A 22,168-nucleotide genomic window follows, 5' to 3' on the forward strand; every position below is an offset into this window, starting at 1 on the left:
AACTCAGTGTGACATATTTAATTGTATTTTGTTATCTGACGAGCAGATAAACTTTATTTTAAAAAAATGTTTTTTTTTTTGTGTTTACTTTGTTGAATTTTATATATCCTGTCTTAAAAGGCGACAGGCGCTGTGTTCCAATAATAGAGATGGGCTTTATATAGCAATTTAGCATGATTTCATTTTCAAGTAATATGCCAACATATGCCGGACCCTGCTCCAAAAGGGCCACTACCTGCTCCAAAACAACATTTTGCCTGCTACAAGGCCTGCTCCAAAAGGGCAAATGGCACTTCCATCGCTGTTAATATTAAAATCGTTGCCCCCCCCCCCCCCCCCCCCCCCCGGGCCGTCCTTTTAACGCCGGTAAATTTAGCAAAATATAGCGTGACTTTTGGGCTAGAAAAACAACGATACGTTCTTTGTCTCCCGGCTTCATCCGTTGAATTAAGATACTTCTTTTCTTAATTTTATTTGAAGTTACCAATATCATTGACTGCCCTCCTTACCCCCCCCCCCCCCCCCCCCCCCCCTCCCTCCTTCAATAATCTACGCTGCAGAGTCGCGTATTTGCCGGAAAAAGTAAAATCAATCCGAAGCCAGATGATCGACGCCGAGGAACGCGACATCAAAATTGGCAGTGGTTTCACTCCCTCCGACTTAGCTTTCGGGCTTCTTACGAATACGATTAGCATATACTTAGTGTTTCTTCGATGCTCATAGAACTGCGTTTTATTGGATCCATTGGTTCTTTTTTTATATATATATAAGGACGTTGCTCCCACAGCTCATTAATTATTTTATATTCCGAGTTCTGTGTCATCGTCGACCGTACAGAACGAGGTTCGATTTTGAGCAGAAATTAAAAAAAATAAATGTTTGTGAACAGGGGTTCCCACGTAGCACGAAAACGTTCTGAGAACATTCCGGGAATGTTCAAAATAACATAGACAACATTCTTGGAATGTTGAAGATTTACGTAAGAACATTCTATCAACGTTGTCAGAATGTGGCGCAGGCACTTATCGCTACATTCGGGGAATGTCTTCAAAGGGATATTCTTAGACCGTTCTGAGAACGACATAGAACATTACCAGGTCATTCAATCAACATTGAGACATCCTAACAAGGTTCTAAGAACGTTCTCAGTACATCCAAAGAACTTCTGCAACATTCTCTGAATGTTGCTAATTTACGTAAGAACATTCTATCGACGTTGTCAGAATGTGGCGCAGGCACTTATCGCTACATTCGGGGAATGTTTTCTAGTTGATATTTTTAGAACATTCTGAGCACGACAGAACATTTAATCACCATTCTAACAAGGTTTTAAGAACGTTCCCAAAACATCCATAGAACGTTTACCGATTCCACAATTATAGCTTGCTTACGTTACAGCCCCACTGAGCCGTACTACATATATTGATAAAATAAATCTCAAAGAGCGATCGATGTCTTTTAATCAAAATATATTTTTTCTAGGCCTAGTACAACCTAGCCACTTTACCAGCGCATTAGCCACAGCCTGTACTATAACGGCAGTTTACTCCTACTTATCAAAACGTGCGGCATACATAACCGATTACTCACTCGGAGCATCTACGGCATCCCACACTCAAGCGGGACACACCTTCTTCAAGGTATTGAATTCGAGATGCTAAAAATCGGGTCTATTCAAAACTGCTCCTCTACATACGCAGTGAGTGCAAAACTCATTATCAAATTTTGAAGACCATTGCTTTTCTCCTACACCTTATCTCACATTCCTCGGTACACTCGTACAAGATAAAACTGATCCCTTATGCTAAGTTTGCAAAACCTCCACTTAATTTGCATATTTTTGGCACAAGGTGGCATATAGTGGATGGTGTTTCGAAACACAGGTTGCTTGAAAGCTCCGTAAAGTTGGCTTCACCTGCGAAAATCCTAGAAATGTTCGGAAGCAAACATTCTAAGAATGTTGCACATATGAATGTTCAAAGGGGAACGTTCCGAGAACATTGTGCATACGAATGTTCGCCAACAAACGTTTCTAGAATGTTGAGCAGCTTACCTTGTAAGGAATGTTCTCATACGAACGTTCCTAGAACGTTCCGAATGGTGTTTAACGTTCCTTCAACATTCAGAACACCCAGGGAATGTTCGCACGACATTGAATGCTGGGTTGTAGTGCTGAAGTTCATTAGGGAGTTTTCGTAGATCGTTCCGTTACCTTCGATAACAATACCGATAACGATACACCCTAAAGAAAAGTGTGTAGCCCTCACCCCCCTTGTCACATGTACGACACCCCGAAACTCCAGTTTGACGTACAGTGCACTGCACGTCAAACTGACGGCCCCAACTTTTACGAGAGGCTTGATGACGGTGAGATATAAGTTTATAGAACATATTAAACAGCTAAGTATATATCCCAGTTTACAGAAGAAAAAAACACAGAGGTTTTGCGGTAGGACCAAAAAGACCACAATAACTTTTTCTGCAGTCAGTCACACTTCACTCGACTGTCAAGCCGCTCGTGAAATTTGGTAGCGTCGGTTGAACGCCAGTTCGCTGTACGTCCAACTAAAGTATTGGGGTGTCGTAGATGTAACAAAAAATATGAAGATATACTTTTTTTTTGTCGACTGCATGCGCAAAGGCGTTAGCAGAGCGTCGGGTATTGTCATCGGAATTATCGGCACGATCTATACGAAAACTCCCTATGGCTGTCGCTGAAAGCTGATTCTGTAATGCCCGGGTGAATTATGTTGATTGCCTGTTCGCCTGTTGGTGACCGGGCGATAGTAGAGTGGTTCCTGGGATACATAAAGGTAGGTATATTGTTGTTGTTTTAAAACTGCGAGGTCTGTGTATGCACGCTCGCGAAATAGCGAGTCTGATGGACTTTCGTTGCCATCCAGGAACGCAAGACGTCCGTCGTCGACGTCTTCGTAGAGTACCACGGACCCGTCAAGGAGCGATCATGCACGGACACTGTCTGGCTCTTCCTGTTCGCTGCCTTCTGCGCCGGCCTGGTAATCTCTCCTTCATCGTTTCCTCTTCTCGCTGAGTAATCTCGCTTGCCCGAACCATTGGTTTTAACCCGGCGTCTACTATAAGTGCATTCGGACACATTCGTGCCAACTGAAGACATAGGATAGACGGTATAGAACATAAAAGAGACGCGCAGTGATGTGATTGGTCTAAGCCGTTTTGAAGCACCTTTCGGAGTAGCCAAAACGGTGTTTTGGAGCAGCAGAAGTGCACTTTGGAGCAGATATTCTTAGAAAAATAAAAATATTCGTTTCAAGTGCTGGACAAACGAAGGACACTTTGCTCGCCGCAGTAAACATATTATAGTCAAGTTAGACCACCTGGGAGTCTTTTAACATGAAAGGCCAATCACATGAAACATATTTCAATGCTTCAGTAAAATGGTGCATATATATGTACCTGCTATAGGTAACTAAAAACCAAACTGCATTTATTAAAATTTATTTTAAAGTGACCATGCAGCTTAGTATTAAATATCGCAGCATTAGGTTGACCAGTTATATAATAAATAGAAGCAGTCTCTAACTGTTGATCCACGTTACCACTGCAGTGCAATGCGAAATTGTCACGCAAGCGGAGATAGCTCTTCGATCGAAACCATGCCACTCCGCTCCGTCGCCAACTGGTTGCCAAAAATGTACACAAAATGTAACTGTCCAGCATACGACAAAAAACAGCCCAGCCGCACGTGCTTGACAGAGCGGCTGGCAAGGTATAAGCTAAACATACAGAAAAAAAAAAAAAAAGAACCTGAGCACATCGATGCAAGACATCACGAGCCAGGGTCAGAAAGTTCTTGGAGCGCTTTGTGCAAAGACTGGACTCGAGACAAACAAGCGCGCTGTGCGAGTTCAGCGTAACAGACTTTGCCTTCTTTGCTTTAGCTCACTTCTCTTCACCCACTCTCTCGCGGCAGATTTTTCACGTACCGGCGACCCCTCGAAAAAAAGCTTACCGAGAGAAACCCAGGCAAAACTTCGACACAGCAGTCTTTGATCTAGAGGAATTTTTGTAGTAGCGCATTAAACAAGAATTGGAATGTTGGTGAAGATTAAGGCGGTCCTTACGTTTCAGTTTAGAAAGCGCCATATCTGCAGCGACGTGGCGACGGCAACACTCGACGTCGCGCGACCACGGCGACTGGCAGGCAGGTACCAAATGTAGTTTTGCCACGGCCATTGCTTTCAGGAGCAAGTGCTCCCGCTCACAAAGTAACTCCCGCCGCGCAAAAGCGTGGTTTCGTTTCACAGCATGATGACATGGCTGGTACCCACGCTGGTGTCGGAGTGTCCGCAGACACCCGCGTCTATCGTTGAAACATTTTTGAAAAGACGCGAGACAACGAGAGGACGAGAGCGTGAAACGAGAGACGGCGGGAAAAACCATGCAAGACCGGATGAACGAGTGATGCAGGGTACTTTGTGTCGGGTGCCTGCTTGCGCCACTTTGCTCACGTGTGCTCATTACAGTACTCAGCTTAGATTCGGTTTCGAAAGGCGAGCAAAATTGGTTCTTTGGCGCAGGCTTGGCGCAGATTACCTATATTTTGGCAAAATGTATCAGGATGTAGCAGGGTTAGCCCCTTGGCGCAGTTTGGCGCAATTGGCGCAGCAATCACATCACTGGACGCGTGATTCGACACTAACACAGAGGCATGTATGCTCACAAAGACCGGACCAAAATACGCCGGGTAGTCTCAGCGTTATCTTTTTCAGTTAAGTATCACTGGGACTGTATACATACAGGGACCAGAACTGGGTGGTACGCGGGCCGTATTTATTAAGTCGAACTCACCTCGATCGTCCCAACTTTCGAAAGACTGTATACAGGTATGGCTATCAGAGCGCAAGATCCGGGGCAATTACAAACCCCATTGCTCCGACGTGGGTATACGAGTGAGTGGAAAGGCAGAGTGCGGTTTTTAACTCGCGTTAAACGTCTTGGTTCCTGGCTGTAGTCCACGGGTCTCCAAACTTTTTGGCTAAGGGGCCTGATCGGGGATCTGTGGCCGCCTCGAGGGCCAAACTATTAAGCAAAAATAAATGGGGGAAACTAAATGAATAATTATATAAATATGCACATAAATACAAAAGTGAAAGTTAAAGTAAACGTGAAGCAAGAAGAATAAAGGTGGATGCATATACCCAGACAACACTTGAACATCCCCAGGATGTCCTCAGGACAACCTTTTGAGGACATTATGATGTCCTGAGGATGTCCTCAAATGATCCTGGAAACATCCTAAAAACGTCCTATTGTCCGGCCTCAGGACATCCTCAGAACGTCCTCAAGAGGGCAGCGAAGGATTTTTCTAGTACATTTTTAGGACAACGCACTGCAGGCGCAGCTGTTCACCGAGCTGTTAGGATGCTTTCATTTTTATTGTTTCTAGGTTTTCTCCAACTGGATTTTGAACCTCGAGATGCCTGCAAGAGCTGCCTGCAGAAAAAAAAAATGCATTGTTGCGCACTATTTTAAAGTGCAATTCACACACTAATTGTAGATAACTAGTCGGTGAGAGGTAAAGAACATAGGGCAAGGGAAAGGAGGAAGAAAGCTGGCGGAATGCTGAAGAGGAGAGAAGAAAACCTCTTCCCTCCAGCATCCTGTCGGCTTTCTCCTCTGCGTATTTCCTTGCGCTATGTTCTTAGCCTGTAACTATGAGCATGATCGTGCCATTCAATATTGCAAACAAAGGTAACTGTTCAAGAAATACTTTATTGGAGAGCATGACTTTTTTCAATGTCTGCACCAGACGTGCAGTCTGGCTTCGCATCTTGGCCAGCACTAGTCCGAATAGTCAGCGGGATCTAGAAAAAAAAAAATTCCATAAGTCAATTCAATTCAAATCAATTCCATAAAAACAGGTAATGTGAGAAACTTACCATTATGTCGAACACCTCCGGCCTTTGACTGCAGCTTTTTCAGCTTCTCTCCAGCGTGGCGCAGCCATACTTTGATGATGGTCTCCACGTCAGGTTTGTTTGCGCACTCAACATTTGATTTCACTGCTCCTAAAACATTGATTTGTGATGACAGTCACAGCAGGAAGCTAAGATGGTCTAGGAAAAAATCACAATGTTCGTGCGAGGAAGATACCCTTGCTACCGAGTCTACTTTCGCACACTTAGAAAGTTCGAAGCATTCGGTTACGCGTCGGCATCTTTCCCGCCGAAATTGCCGTTCATTGCTTTCTGCCATTTCGAAGAAGTACTACATTTAAAAAACACACTAACCTTTGTCACTGCCTTTCATTGCTGCTATCATCAATTTGGATGGAACAGCGCGGATATAGTCTCGCAGCGCTGACTAACAACTCAGTGATACATTTCTTCTTCCTCAAATCGTCATCATCATCTCCTTCGTCGTTAATGAGAACATTTAAAAATTTTAAGCACAAAAAAGCAAATAGCCAATAAACATTAATAAGTAAATAATAAATAAATAAATGGCAGCTAAAATTAAATAAAACTAAAAAAAAGTGAAGTTAAAATTTTTTTAGAAAATAAATTACAATTAAAAAATTAAACTTAAAAAAATTATTTCTTTTAATTTTCTAATTTTTATTTCTTTTTACTTGTCATTTATTTATTATTTATTAATTAATGTTTATTGGCTATTTGGTTTCTGGTGTTTAAATATTTAAAATGATCTCATTAACGGCGAAGGAGGAGAAGATGACGATATGAGGGAGAAGAAATATATCACTGAGTTGTAAATCAGCGCTGCGAGTCTGTGTCCTTGTGTGCTTGTGCGTGTGACTGTATCCGCGCTGTTCCATCCAAGCATGAATTACCAACTATAAATTATCAAGCCATCATCAACCTCGACGTTACTTCTGTTTTTGTCCTGGCTTGGCTTAGCTTGCTTGAAGGGGCACTGACACATCAAAATCATATTTTTTTTTTATTATCCGAAACGATTGAAAACGATGCCGGGACATTACCCTCAAAATTTGAGATTTGGGAATTCAGTATTCGTGAAGTAAAAAAACAATTTCCAAATGCCGAATTCGAAGTTCCCGCGCGATCGGCGCCGGTGCCTTGACGTCAAAAATTGAGGAGACCTGAGAGTGCACTTCCTTTCACCACTCCCTGCTGTTGCCATGGCGACCCGAAGCGAGGAGGAAGGGAGTGAGCGGCGGCGTTCCGGCGGACCGGTTTTGAGCGGTGTCGCCTGTTTTCCGTTGGAGGATACAAATCCAGGAGACGGCACCACAACGAACTCCCGATTTTTGGTATTTCAAAAAGAAGGGCCGTAGTGCGTTCGCAATTGCGTTAAAAAACATGTTTTAGGATTGCCGTAATTAAATGTTATAGAGATGTCGCCTACAAAGCTTCTAAATTTCCTGATTTTTGACGTCACCGATCAAAAGAAGCGAGGAGGCGAGAGGCGGGAAAATCAAACGCCAAAAGTAAAAAGGCGCACGCGCGCGCAAGAAAATCTTTTTCGCGATGCGGTTTTTTTTGCGTGTCTATGACTACAACTTGCATCGTTTTAGACAATAAAAATAAATACGACCTTTGGGGTGTCAGTGCCCCTTTGAGTCTCTCGGATGGGTGGATAAATGCCATAAAGGTACACCTTATAGTAGGCGGTAGCTTGTGCCACCTAGATTGAATGTTGCCAATGGAACTGAATTTCGAAATACTGCGCAAATACAAAACTAATAATTATTGTAGTGCGTCCTAGTTTTATTAAATAATTGTTTGATAAAAACTATAGTTAAAAGATGTCCTAAACTTACGCAACTACATGTAATAATTTGTATGTGAAATTTAGTTGAGCAGTGAACGTGAACTATGTATACTACCGAAATTTCATTCATTAATTTTTTTAAAAACGTAATCAAATTGAGGACGTATATATTACCTCTAACTTTGTATCCTTCGTCCTCAATAAGTCCTCGGAAGGACGTTTCTAGGATGACCCAGTGGTTGACGTTCTCAGGATGTCCTGAGGACGTCTTGAAAACCGTGAGGACGTTTGTACTTTTTGAGGACATCCTGAGGATGTCGGGTGTTGTCTGGGTATATACTCTATATATAAATCCAATATTTAGCTAATTGTGACGTTGTACAGTATCATCTTTTGACCACCTGAGACTGGGTGGAAGAAACACGACGACGTCGTCGTGTTTCTTCCACCCAGTCTCAGGTGGTCCAAAAAAAAAATGTAAATTTAACCCAGCTCGCCTGGGCCCTAACTGTTTTTTTTTTCTCATTAGTTGTACAGTAATCGGGACCCAGAAAACTCCCCAGGCATAAACCAAATTGCATAAAAACTTTGACATGTTCTGACAGGGCAGGAAACTAATGAAAATGCTAGAACCGATGCTGACAATATGAAATAGATAGAACACGAGACAGTAAGCACAACAAAGCTTGGGTGGGGGCTGTTCACAGTGATGTGATTGCTCCGCCAATTGCGCCAAACTGCGCCAAGAGTCTAACCCTAATACATCCTGCTACATTTTGCCAAAATATGGGTAATCTGCGCCCGGCCTGCGCCAAAGTACCAATTTTGATTGCCTTTCAAACCCGAAACTAAACTGAGTACCGTAATTGAGCACACGTCAGCTAGGTGGCCCAAGGGGCCACCCGACACAAAGTACCCTGCATCAGTGGTTCATCCGGTCTCTTTTTTTTTTTTTTACTTTTTCAACGATAAACGCGGGCATGTGCGGACGCTCCGACACTAGCGTGATGGGTACCAGCCATGCCATCATGTTGTGAAACGAAACCACGTTTTTGCGCGGCGGGAGTTACTTTTTGAGCTGAAGCACTTGCTCCTGGGAAAACTATACTTGGTCTCTGCCTTCAAGTTGCCGTGGTCGCGCGACGTCGGGTGTTGCTGTCGCCACGTCGCTGCACATATCGTGCTTTCTAAACTGAGACGTAAGGACCGCCCTAATGTTCATCAACATTATTGTTCTTGTTTAATACGCTACTACAAAAAATGCCTCTTGCTCGAAGACTGCTGTGTCGAAGTACTGCTTACCTAGGTTTCTCTGGGTGGGTTTTCTTTCGAGGGAAACCCCGGTACCTGAAAAATCCGCCGCGGAAGTAAGTTGGTGAAGAGAAGTGAGCTAAATCAAAGAAGGCAGTGTCTGAACCCGCACAGCGCGCTTGTTTATCTTGAGCACTCCGAGAGCTTTTTGACCCTGGCTCGTAATGTCTTGCATCGATGTGCTCAGGTTTTTTTTCTTTTTTTCTTTTTTTTTTTTGTGTGTGTTTAGCTTGTACTTCGCCAGCCAGTCTGGCAAGCACGTACGGCTGGACTGATTTTTGTTGTATGCTCGACAGTTACATTTTGTGCACAATTTTGGGAACCAGTTGGCGACGGAGCGGAGTGACTTGGTTTCGATCGAACAGCCATCTCCGCTCGCGTGACAATTTCGCATTGCACTGCGGTGGTCATGTGTACTGACAGTTAGAGACTATTTCCATTTATTATATAACTAGTCAACCTAATGTTGTGATATTTAATACTAAGCTGGTCATTTTGAAATAAATTTTAATATGTGTAGTTTGGTTCTCATTTACCTGTAGCGGGTATAAATATATGTATCATTTAACTGAAGCATTGCATAATGTGGCATGTCATTGGCATTTCAGTTAACATGTTGAAAGACTCCCAGGTAGTTTAACTTGACTATAATTTGTTTACTGCGGTGAGCAAAGTGTCCTCCGTTTGTTCAGCACCTGAAACAAATATTTCTATTTTTCTAAGAATATCAGCTCCAAAGTTCACTTTTGCTGCTCGAAAACACTGTTTTGGCTGCTCCGAAAGGTGTTCCAAAACGGCTGAGGCCAATCACATCACTGTGTTCATAATTGGTTTTCAACTGCGTCTTCTCGTTTTCGTGTCGTTATTCCCTCGTCTCAGTTTTGTGCTTGTCCTCTTGGTAGCGCAGTTTAAAATCAATTATGAACACTAACCCCAATGATGCGTGGATACGCGAAGGAATTTTAACATGCTCAGTTACACACATATGAAACGGGGGACTAATAATACTTGTTATTATTATTTATTATTCCCCACTCCAGAACGACCTAAGTCTTGATATGGTGAGGACGATATGTTCAGTGAAAAAATGACCGCATCTCGTACGTGGTGAATGATGTTAATCGGGGCGAAGCTCTGGTGGTGCTGAAATGCTGAGCCGCAGCATGCCGAGCCTTTCGTTCGTTTTCATCCATGTCAGAAAGAGAATGTGTGGTATGGTACGTGGTTATATACGCATTGGAGCATTTGACCGCAGCGCCCTCTCGTCTATAAACGTTGAGCCGATGCGTGCAAAGTTTAACGCGATTATATACGCATTTGACCGCAGCGCCCTCTCCTGTATAGACGCTGAGTGGCTGCATGCAACCTTTCATCCATGACATCCCCAGCTCTTGAGTTACTACCACATCTCAGAGCTCCCTACTCGTCCCGCAGTCGGGACCGAGTGGGCGATGGACTAGAAATCCACTGGGGTCTCCCCGCACAGGTTCGAACACTGTGGACTGCGCAAACATTTTTTTTCTTCTTTTTTTGAGAAGACAGATGGGATGGCAGTCGATGTGAGCACGGACGCCGGACAAGGCTACCCTAAGGAGCTTCGCCCCTAAAATATGACGATCCTTTTTTCTAGTATCTTCGTTTACGCGGTTGACACGCAATGCGGTGCAGTTTCAATACCTTTGCAAAAATCGCCTTCTGCGCACTGCCACCTTTGTCTGCTGGGCTGTGGAAAGCCTTCGGAGCATGCGCTGTTCATCTGCTGTGCGGTATACATCAGACGCTGCACGTGCGTCCCCAGTTCAATGACTCGGCATTTTTCGCCCGGGTGATAAGCGATGCAGCTTACTTTTGGGCCGGCCTGCTGGAAGCGTGCCGCGGGTCGGGCCTCATTGGAAGAACTGCGGCCAGCCTCGAGCCGGTCGGAAGACCTCCGCGAGCAAAATTTAACCCCGGGCCGGTTTTTTGTTTTGAACACTTTTGTTCTTCTCTTGTGAAACCAAGTGTAGGTTACGGGGTGATCACGGCTGCACGCACCGGCGTACGCGAGGCAGCCGATTAACATATTCAGTGAAAGGAATCGGGGCGCAACTAATATTCCCCGCGATCCGTGTTGGTGGCAAGGAGCACGCGAGGGGGCGTCGTTCCCCCGCTAATCATAGGTCGCGTATGCTTCATATTTTTTTACCATAGTCGCTGACAAGACAACAAAGGCGTCCTCGGCTTTGAGCACATGGTGGTTGCCTTCCGTTGTACTTGGCCGGCGCGTGCACGCTCAAGGATCACGAGACGTCGAGGGATTTCAAAGGCCGAACAAGCTCCCTGCCCTTCTACTCGAATTTTAGAAACGACAAGAAAAAAAAAAAAGCAACAACATGGACAACAGGAAGAAGTAGACGAAACGATGCGCTACTTCCAACTGAATTTTTATTGCCAGAGCCCAGTGAGGACGACGACGATGCGCGCGCAGGCGTGCACGGGGCCGACTCACAGTCTGTTCCAACGTTACTGGAGCAAGCTTTCTCCAGTAACGTTGGTCTGTTCGAATCTGGCCATGGATAGCCCCAAGCAAATTAAACTCCGTAACAAGAGAGACACCCCCGAGGGAACCATTCGCTCGCAATCCAAACGAAAGGAATTCAAATTCTTGATCTGATAAAAGGATTGACGATGTGCCCTCCCCCTGATTTTAAAAGCCTCGAAGATTTCTCTTTCTTTTGTTGTTTTATACGGCCCGAAAGTCTGCCTTTCATCGAGCACGGGAGAACATGGGCACCTGGCACAGTGAACGGCCAAGTTTCTCGAAGATGACCGCCTTACAGGAAGGTCCTGCTCCCTCGCCCTCTCATTTACGCATCCCCCCGTTGGCGCGATACATGCTCTTTCGCCAAGTCGTTAGTATCTCGTAAACCACCTATATTTCGCCAATCTACATATTGATTTACAGGTCTTTGTGCGCGTGCCTCCCTCTTGTATGCTTTATTATTTACCATTGGGCGAACTCTTTTACGATGCATCGAGAACAACGACTACAACGAAAAAAAATCTGAGCTGCGAGAATATTACGCGGCAAGAACGGCCGGTACAAAAGAGGCTCCAAACGATTCCGTGCGCACACCAACCGCCCAGCCAACGTTACTTTTTGTAACATTCACCAGTGTGATACTATTTGTAGTCTGCTGGGACTGCGTAAAAGAGCACTACGATTTTGTTTTCTTTGCTCGTATCGCTCGTAAATTTAGCAACCGGGTGTCATTGCGGAATGCAAAAGTATCTGCAAAAGTAGTTGAATTACATTACTAAGTATATGTACTCTATTCAAGATATTTTGCGGGGAATTAGCTTGAGTATTACTCCAAATATCTTTTGAAGCCGGTATGCAGTATCTCATCTTAACTAGTTTAGTCGAGTATCTTGTCCAACACTGCAGGGAAAGCATCCGCCATCGCTCCTCTTCAAAATTGACGCCAAAAAGAACAAGAGGAACGACGCTTAATGGGCCGAGCCGAGCGTCGTTTTTCTGCAGCTTTTATGTTGCAGCGGATAATGAATAGTGATCGAGAGGGTAAGAAGTGCAGGAGCTCTCGCGTGATGTCCAGGGCTACATCCTGTTCGTGGCCGTGCGGAAGGGGCAGCCCCTGCGGCTCATCAACGGCCTGGACAACTACGGCAACATCTGCGGCATCCGAAACGACGCCGATGCCCTGCCGGGGGTGCCGCAGTCCGGAAGAGACATGAGTCAGCTCCCGTGAGTCACACCCGCCTGCTTTAAACGGGGCACTGATTCGAAATTGAAAATAGACCCACGCTCAGAAATAAGGTAAACATAATGGACTGTATACCTGCTAATGACAATCGCACACTCGCATTTCAGACGGATGGCTGTATTTCTCGTTCTAAATGTTCGATTCTGGTGAGCGCTTCAGAATCAGCCATCCGGGATATCCGTCGCACCCGCGACTTTGCCGCGACGTCATCGGCCTCCCTAGGGCCGAGAGTACCGTAGTTATGAGAGCGTTGACACTAGGTGACGTCAACGCGTTACTACCTCGCTTAGTCAGTGTGCCCAAGGGCTGTAACATATCGGCCCAAGATAGCAGGCGGCATTCTTCGAAGGATGTCGCTGCTTTCTTCGTATAAAAGGGCTTTACTTTGTACGGGTCAGTTCTTGCGTTCACACCGTCACAACGGAAACAAATAATTATGGGGCGATCGAAGAACCAATTCTCGTCTGCCGTCGACGTGCTGAGGTGACGATGCCCGATGAGGCAGTGTCATGACCGCCACTAGTTTCTTGAAAGTGAAACTGCTTTTTCAGCCACCGGAAGGCAATGATTTTCAAGAAGTCTGGGTCTTCTGACTTCTACGCGTTTCTTGGTCAGAACCCCGTTGTTTGGATCGCTGCAAGTGCATTCGTGCGATCCCTCTATGACGGTGCTATCGGATCATGCAGGCTGCTCGTGTTGGAAGACGTGCTTGGCCAAAGGAGGTACTGCGCCTCCAAATGCCCCGTTGGTTACTTGTAAGTTGATCGACAATGTGTGCCCTAATACGGTTTCTTCCATAGCAAATATTGATATATCTTGCGCGCGTTTCTTCTTAGGACCACCCCGTTTCGGCGCTGCATTGTGGAGAACCTTCCCATCAGCTTCGCCGGCAGAGCCATCAATGTCAGCAGCTTATTCTTTGAGGTACAACACTCTCTATGTTGGAGTCACGTTTAGGGTAACACATTGTGTTGAAATGAAGGTCGTCTACCCGCAGAAGCTATCAGCACTAACCATGCACAGGCGCCCTTTTTCTTTTTTTCAAGAAGTTATTGTTGTTGTTTTGACGCGATGTCGGGGACATGAGTTGGTTCATGAAGTTATCCTAGACTAAATGTGGCAGCCTTGTTTCAGACGCTCGCTCATGGGCGCAGCCTCCGCAACGAAAAAGCATATGTCACATTAGAGAGGCAGACGAGTTAACGTGCGCTTCTGCGGCAGTTGTTTGGTTTGTGTGCGTGCGTACATCTCTGTGCATGCGCGTGCATGCATGTGTATGATTGGAGGGTGAGAAAAAGAGATGATTATGCCTCGTTAAAGGGATACTGAACCGAAATTTGGATTTCGCAAAGTAAGGCTGCAGAAGTGTTGAACGGGACGGTACGAACTCCAAAGCATCACTCGTACATCGATATCTCGAACGGATGGCCGTACTTTTGGAAAAGAAGGGCGCGATCAAGCGAGTTCTTCGACGTAACTGTCCTCCGGGAGAGTTTGAGAATGAGGAGAAGCGGCCTCGCTTCTCTCCTCCTCGCTTCGGTTTACCAGCTTGACGGGACGTAGCGAGGAGGGGAGAGGATGGGGATCGTGACGTGGCTTGTCTCGTCGGCCTCGTCGGCCGGGTTCAATCGCGCACTTCTTTTCCAAAACATACGGCGATCCGTTATACCGCCGTATGAGTGATATCTTTTTTTTGGTTTTGCAGCTTCCCGCCTATCCGCCCTGCTTTGTTTAGCGAGCTCGAAATTTCGGTTCAGTATCCCTTTAAAGCGTTCTAACTGTGCTTCCTTCTGCTACTTCACCTTAGGCAATACACAGAGAGGCACCTGGGGAAAATGCTCGTCGACAACCTAGCTTTGAGTTCGCGAGCTGTGGCTTTGAGCTGTCCTTCTCTCCCCCAGGAAGCGGCAGAAGACTTGACGATGTGCTGGCGGGAACTGGGATACATGTGCCTGATCGCCCTGGGTACGTCATCCGGGTCTCGTGCACCTTCCATGCACGCACGCACAACTGGCGCGCCACGTTCCGTGCGACACTAAAACAGCTTCTAAGTCATTTCCTAGGGAACATGAAAAGGCGCCGGACAGAAGCGTTCAAACAAATCCGAGTCAATCAGCGACACCTGTGCTGTCGCTTCGCCTTGTAGGGTTCCCTCGACCGCTGATAAGTTGTGAGCAGAGGCAACGACGCGGGAACGCATCTCCGGGGGAAGCTTTGTTTGCACGATCACAGATGCGCGGAACACGTTTACTCGAGGGTCATCTACTCGCACTCGCACTAGAGAAAACAATAGAGCGCCCTATCGTTTGAAGACCGGTGGCTTCACTGCGTTTCCATACGAGTTGAGACTTTTTCCTTATTTTTACTTTTTCCTCCGGTGAGTGCGCTCTTTGCAAATTTTATAGAAAAAAAATGCACCACCTGTGGGAAACGCTGCACAAAATCGTAGCGCGATACGTTAAGAAACCGATTTTTACGGTCGATCTAAGGAGCCTGGCCGCTATTTGAGGAACCCCGTAGGTGAACTCGCTGCGCACTCCACTATGTAGAATTTATACAAGGCCTGTCTATGACGTCATCGTCATGCGGCAAACACGCTAAAGCTCGGCAAAAGTCGAGTGGCAGGCCACTGCGTCGCCGCGTGCTGGCCTCGCGTCCGTTGCGAGACGCTGCAAGACGGACTGGCCGCGTCGCTGACGCGAGCTGCTACGTGGCCGCACTGGTGATGAACTAAAGGTACGACACAGCGTCGACTTATCAGGGGACCGCAACGTCACAATATTGCAAACGACATTTGAAGCAGTAAAGACAAAGGCACAGGAGCCCAGCTCAGCGAAATGCTTTTGTTTGTACGAGAACTCGTGCATAGGAGGCACTTTCCAAAGCCACGCGCTCGTGTCCATGCCTTTGTCTGCACTGCTGATGTTTGTGCAGATGGAGTATCGGTGCCAGTTTGCTCTAAGCCGGCTTGCTTTCTTTCCCCGTCTTGGCTGAGACGCTGTTTCTAGCGAGTCGGCCCTGGTTTGCAGCGCACGTTCGTTTATTCTACACTTGAATATTGGCTTGACGAAAACCTCACATGCCCAAAGTTTTCAGTCACCGAGAGATAAACCTTATTATTCTAGCGACGCTGAAACGGCTTAAATTAGTCGTGTCACATACTTAGAGCACACGACCACCGCTAGGGGCTATTTCGCGGCCTGTGATTGCCCCCGAGATGCTCGCCTATTCAAACCAATATGTATGGCCAAACTCTCTCAATAAACGGCTCCGAGAAATGTGGCCCTGTTGCGCAGCCCGGTGATTCTGATGCGCTTCTTGACCGCAGCCCTGTTGCGCAGGTTTCACCCTGGTAGTGCTGATGCTGATGCGCTTCTTCACCGCAGCCATCGTCTGGCTCGTCCTGTTCACCATTTCGCTCACCTGCGTCGGGGGAACCAGCTACCTCTGGTGAGTCGGGAACCCAGTGGCCCAGTGGAGTCATGAACCTGTGTTTTCTCGTCTCTTGCGGGTGGGTCGCTTAAATAACCGCCATGTTCGTCGCATTTCGAATGTAAGCGACGAAAGTTGCGGTCCCTCGTTCATCGTACAAAAGACGGCGCGCTGCAGACACGATGGGAGAATTATCTGCGCCTCAAGCCCGTTCGAAGCAACTTCGTGCGTGCTTTGACACGTTTCTGCAGGCAGGTTTTCTATGGCAGGTGGGACAGGTCAGTCGTACAAGGAAGCCAACACCGTCTTTTATGTGATGTAAGGTGTAACTGCGGCTTTAAAAGGATACTAAAGTGAGAGAAAAAAAAGTTACTTTATAAGGTTTAATTTTTTTTTTTCAGAAAGAAAAAAATGCTTTAGCAATGTTTACGCTGTTACGCGTAATTTAGTTGAAGGTCATGGGCCACTCTAAACCCTGCCCACAGATCAGTGGCCCCGCATATTACTATTGTATTGACTTGGCTGCACGGCTGAACACGCTAAGTCTCCTTTTCGCGACATCCGGTGCGTCTAGTCTAGGCACCGCTTGCTAGTCCTGCGAGCTGACGCGCGGCAGCCCCCGCCATCGTCTGCTATTTCGCCACCGTCTGTCGTCGTCTGCAATGCCCGTGAGACGCGGACACGAAAGCTGCGCGACGGCGTCCGTTTTCGCCTCCGTCCCTCTGCTATTTCGCGGCCGTCTAAAAACTTCTGCAACGCGCAGAAGACGTGACCATGAATCGGCGCTCTAGCGTTCCGTCATGCACGAGCCACGGTTCAATATAAGCGTCTGTGTCAGCGTTTCTCGATGTGCGTAATAAGCGGCCGAGAGGAATAAAAAAATTAACAAAACAAGTATGTTGTTCTTGCAGTTTTACTGCTCATGTTATTTTCTTTCACGTGGCATCCGCGAGCCAGGTGGGTCCGCGTCATGACGCACAATTCAAAAGCGACGTAAACATATTCGCTTCGGTAGGCCAGGTGCACCGCAAAACTTGAGAGCTACTTGCTTTTCGAAGCGAAATGACGGGAACATATGCAAACTAACGCCCGATTGGCTCGAGCCAAGTGGCTCGCAATTTCTTACCTGTGTATGTAGGTATCTTCTTGTGCTAAACTATAGTTGCAATCACAACGGTCGCACAGAGCAGCGGGGCCGCTTTTACGCTAACCAACATCTTTATTCGGCATCAACACGCGCAAAGGAACAAATCAAGCCAGATCAATGCAACGTAGTTGACGTGGGACGCTAGGCCAGTCCCGCTACGAACCCAATTGCACTCGCACAGCGCTTCCAACGGCACCTACTTGCAGCAGTTATTTGCTGCCAATTCGGTCGGTTGAGGAGATCTTCATCTAGGACCTCGGTGAACACAGAACGACTCGCCATGAAATTAAACAAGCTCAACGACCTAGGCTCGTTGACTACGCTGCAAATTGTTGTCGTTTGAAGCCAAAGTGGAAAGCCAATTTCGGGATATTTTTTTTTAACAATAACGACTCTATCTAGATTATTTGTTTCTACTACATACAAATATTGTCGATATGAATACTTGTATGGCATAGAGAGACAATTTTACAACAAACATTTCACACATCAATCATCTCTCCATCCAATGAGCTCAGAAAATGTGCTTAGTTCTGTAAGCACGGGGCGGACCCTAGAGCAGGGCTCCCCCACTAAAGTGCGTCTAACAGCGTAAATATTGCTCAAAAGTCTTTCTGTCTGGAAAAACACCTAAGCACACTTCTAATGAGTTGTGAATGCGAAAGCATGCAAGCTGCCCCCTTTTTCGTCTGCTGCGTACTTGTCATCGCCGGTCAGCGCGCGTTCTCCCCTGGGCAAGGTGACCTTGGACGCTCCGTGTTAAAGGCGCGCTGATGGACACGCAGCGCCGTGGGGTGAGCGGTCGTGGAAACTGACGAGCGCAGCGGCCAATGGGAGCCCCCGTCGAATCGCGCCAGTCAATGGAACCGAAGGCGAAATCCATCAGCTTTCGCTTCGCTCCTTTGGGATCGGGGAAACTAGGTGCCGTTTTCGCGCTTCAAACTGATGACGTCAGCTCGCTCCATGGGACCAGTTAATGCTCTCGCATTAAAAAACTTTTTTTTCACTTCAGTGTCCCTTTAAGGTGCTAAAGTTGTTCGCAGGTGCAGATGGCGAGCGTATTTGTTCAAGTTTTTCTTGTTTCCGAAACCCATTGCAGGTTCCTCTGGTATATCACTCGCCGCGACCTTTCGAGCTTGCCCGACAGCGAACCAAAGAAGCACCTAAACGATCTCCAGTACTGGCTCGCGGCAGCCTGTTTGGCGACCATTGTGACGGTAATCCTTTCATGCTTCCTATCTGGAGTGTACGGGGTAGCTTCGGAAGCGATTACGGCGCCTGTACTGCCAAGGAAATATTCGTTTTACATTTTCAAGAGCTACGGCCAACCGCCGTCGCTGTTCAATTAGGAAAATAGTTTTAACCGCTAGAATATACGTCTTCAATTATACTTTAAAAAGGAAAAAAAAAAAGGAAAATTGAGCACTCGTAGTTTTGGTGACAAATATTAATTTATATCGCACGTTTTTGTTCTCTTTTTTTTCTCAAGGCAATCCTTCTTCTGATCATTCTAGTCATGCGCAAGCGCATTCAACTGGTAAGTTTCGGAAGCATCTATCGCTTTTATTTTTATTTGGTCCTCGGTTCTTATATTACAAATTCTGATGTTGTTGTTGTTTTTTCACTATATTTTTTATGGGATTTACTAAGGTAGAGCTAGCTTCTCTACAGATGTTTCACTACCTCGACATTCCTAGGAGAACCCGCTAAATCTGCGTGTTTCCAAACTTCTAAAATCCAGCGTTAATAAGGAGCTTTAGGAGATCATATCGATAACTCCACAACGATGTTTTTTATAGCATTGGCGCTTTTGCGCGTGCATCGCATCGGGTGTACCTAAATCCACTTCGTGTTTAGAAAGTAGCTCAAGGTTTGTCGATGCACGACCCTTTCTTTTTTTTAGAGTGTTGAGCTAGATTTGCAACGCCATGCTCTCACCAGGGCGCGCGGCACGTGTTTCGAGCATTTCCACAACAATGAATGCCTCCACTTTTCCCAGGATAGAGGGGCTTTGGGTATACCGATATCGAAGCGCAAAAGCGATCTGAAGTATATTGAAGAACGTGCGTGCCCAGCTTCAACATTTTGTCAAGTGTCAAGTGCACTTTTGGGACCTGGCCGCTTTCCCATTAAGTAGTGGAACTGCACGGTAGTTGAACTGCGCGCTGGATCACGAGCGTGCTCTATGGAACTGCGTCCGCTGTCTCGCTGCGGCCGCAAAGATAGCCTCTCATTGGACAATGGCCTGCAGCCGCGCGCGAGAAAACCGATCTATGACTATTTTGATATATCCTTTCACTTTTTTCTGCGCACTTTTTTTTTTTTTTTTTTTTTTTTGGGGGGGGGGGGGGGGGGGCATTTTTACCAGAACGGGGTATGCGCTCATTTGTGCAATTTTGGCCTTTTAGGTTCGGTGCAGCAAATAGAATCAGGTTCTAACCCTGAAACTACTTAGTCAAACACTTCTTTAGTGCACCTGTAGAGTTGTACTTTTTGTTGTTGCTTTTCTCGAAATTTATTTTTGTAGAAGAAAAAAAGATTAAACAAATTATTACAGCGAGAAAAGACGTTGCTGAACATGCCGGGTGTTTCTGCGGATTCTTTCTAAAAATTCATGCAAATCGGGCAATTACGAAAAAAAATCAACTGTTCTCGGGAACAAACCGACAGCTACGGCAGACGTCAGGTATAGCGAATTAACTCCATGAAATCTGTTCAATAACTTTTAGTTAGTGGAAATAAACATATGGTTCCATAACAGAAATTTGCTGAGTGTCACTGAAAACCCCTCAACCAACCAATTTCAAGGGCATGAAGCGTGGAAATGCGCTAAAGTTAGTACCGATCGTGCAGAAGGCGGAAGGCTGGCCATGCGAAAACGAGGATGATTTTCTTCTCATCCGCCAAGTCTGCTTTCGTTTTACGCTCTTCGTATCAGTTTCTGGCAGACACAACCTACTTTGTACGCCGAGTTTGTGTCGCCATGGAGCCTATTCCTCGTAATTACCACGAGTCTTCTAAATGAATTGCACCAGATGTGCAATGGCCTCGAATACCCGTGTGGTGCACGGTGCTGTCCTTACTCCTGTTCTGTGTGCAGACGGCTGCCTTATTCACCGAAGCAGGGAGAGCCCTGACTGCCTTACCTCTGCTTTTCCTCCAGCCACTCTGGGTAAGAGTCAGCTCCCCCTAAAACCCCGTGGGGTTCATTTTTCTGCGAATTGGGAGGGGTTTTTTCGGGGTGTATTTTTTCACATTGATTCGATGTTTTTGGTGCAAATTTTCTGGATTGGCAAAAAATCGGTGTTTATCGGCACGTGAATTGAATAGGTGCTGGGAACGGGATTCCCAACATCCAGGGAAAGGGTGTCTCACCCGAATACTTGAAAAACGTCCCGTTACCGATAAAAAAAAGGAAACCAGATAGTATAGTGAAAAAAGAAGCAGCTTGGCAGACTGTTCATGGTTGAATTTGTTTCGGTTTTACACGCAATAAAATTGTAGATAAAACTTCTCTACCTATGAAGGTTGGGTTTTTCTTATTCGACAACAGTTCTAGTTCGGGGCTTTCCAGTCTCTCCGATTTTGATAAAAACCAGCTCGAGGGTTCATTTCCGGGGTTAATCGGTTTCTGTCAAAAACACGAAACGTACTGATTAGGCATTTCTAAAGTCTTCCTAAACGAGTCAGCGGTTGCCACAACGCGAATGTCTTTATTAACAATTCCTGAGGCTTCCGACAGGTCCCTCCTCAGAGTTCTTCATTACGTGAGTTCAGCTGCCTTTGAGCCGGAGTGTCACTGCTTCTACCATCATACAAAAGACAGTCTGCAAACATATTCGAACGCAAGTCACCGCAAGATCCTTGCCTTGAATGCCGCCTGGCAACAAGTTCAAGGAGAAACTTGGCATGCGGCGTTCGAACCACGGATATTGCGGTCACTCGTATTTACAAACTGTCTTTTGTATGATGAATGAGGAGTGTGGACCCCGGCTTTAGGCTTTGTTTAGTGTAAAAAGAGTGCTCAGATCTACGGCAAACTCTTTGTGTATCCACAAGGAGCATGGTTTTGACAAGACTAACCTTTAGAAGAACTATCATTTTCATGAGTCCATGGGCAGCGAATACACCAGCGCCATTTTGAGGCAGTCAACGCCTCATGCACTGCCAAATACCGTATCAGCACCTGTAGTCTTCATGCGTTACAAGCATTGTTTTATCATCTTCAACATTTTGGGTCATTCGCCCACCCACGGTGAAGAAATAAAATAAAAAAATATGTGGCGGACAATTTTTCAGGGGTGGGCGTTCTTTCGGGACTTTACGGCATTCAGTGTGAATTTAATCGCAGACGCTGCTGTTTTTAAGCACGGTCTTCGCGGCTTGGATCGTGGGAATGCTGTTCATCGTGACCTCTGGGGATCTGACGGCCGACAAAACCAGCGGTCTTGTGTACCTAGCGCAGGACACACTGCTCAAGGTAATCAGCATCGGCAAAATGATCTTTGCTCGTGACTTTGGTATCCACGCTCTACTTACGTCCTCAAGACTAGTCTAATGTTCTATCCACATCTCTCCCTTCATTTGCTTTTGCTGTTTTAACCTTGAACGTCGCTTTTTTTAACGTGCGCGAACTAAAAGCTCTTAGGGGCCACACATCTCGTGAGTTTCACAACGTTGTACAAAAACATTTGTGCTAAAATTGAAGACAGCACATGTGACCGGAGATATTACATCATCAAGGCTAAAGTTTCAACAGAACACTTCGCAAATACCATGG

At 46.1% G+C, this 22,168-nt stretch overlaps 1 protein-coding gene across 2 annotated transcripts in view; it reads left to right on the forward strand.

The window, feature by feature from the left end:
- The window catches only part of LOC8053252 (choline transporter-like protein 1), a 52,933-nt gene that overhangs the window by 19,148 nt on the left and 11,617 nt on the right, over positions 1–22,168 (forward strand). For both annotated transcript variants that reach the window (XM_029985146.3, XM_029985147.4), the window contains exons 3-12: positions 2,904–3,017; positions 12,642–12,790; positions 13,496–13,564; positions 13,646–13,733; positions 14,711–14,774; positions 16,151–16,259; positions 18,488–18,605; positions 18,878–18,925; positions 20,489–20,560; positions 21,740–21,868. In XM_029985146.3, coding sequence (XP_029841006.2) covers positions 2,904–3,017; positions 12,642–12,790; positions 13,496–13,564; positions 13,646–13,733; positions 14,711–14,774; positions 16,151–16,259; positions 18,488–18,605; positions 18,878–18,925; positions 20,489–20,560; positions 21,740–21,868 — 960 coding nt within the window. The remainder of the gene's footprint in view (positions 1–2,903; positions 3,018–12,641; positions 12,791–13,495; positions 13,565–13,645; positions 13,734–14,710; positions 14,775–16,150; positions 16,260–18,487; positions 18,606–18,877; positions 18,926–20,488; positions 20,561–21,739; positions 21,869–22,168) is intronic.

The sequence above is a fragment of the Ixodes scapularis genome, unplaced genomic scaffold, assembly GCF_016920785.2.
Source record: "Ixodes scapularis isolate PalLabHiFi unplaced genomic scaffold, ASM1692078v2 PGA_scaffold8__174_contigs__length_109621045, whole genome shotgun sequence".
NCBI lineage: Eukaryota > Metazoa > Arthropoda > Arachnida > Ixodida > Ixodidae > Ixodes > Ixodes scapularis.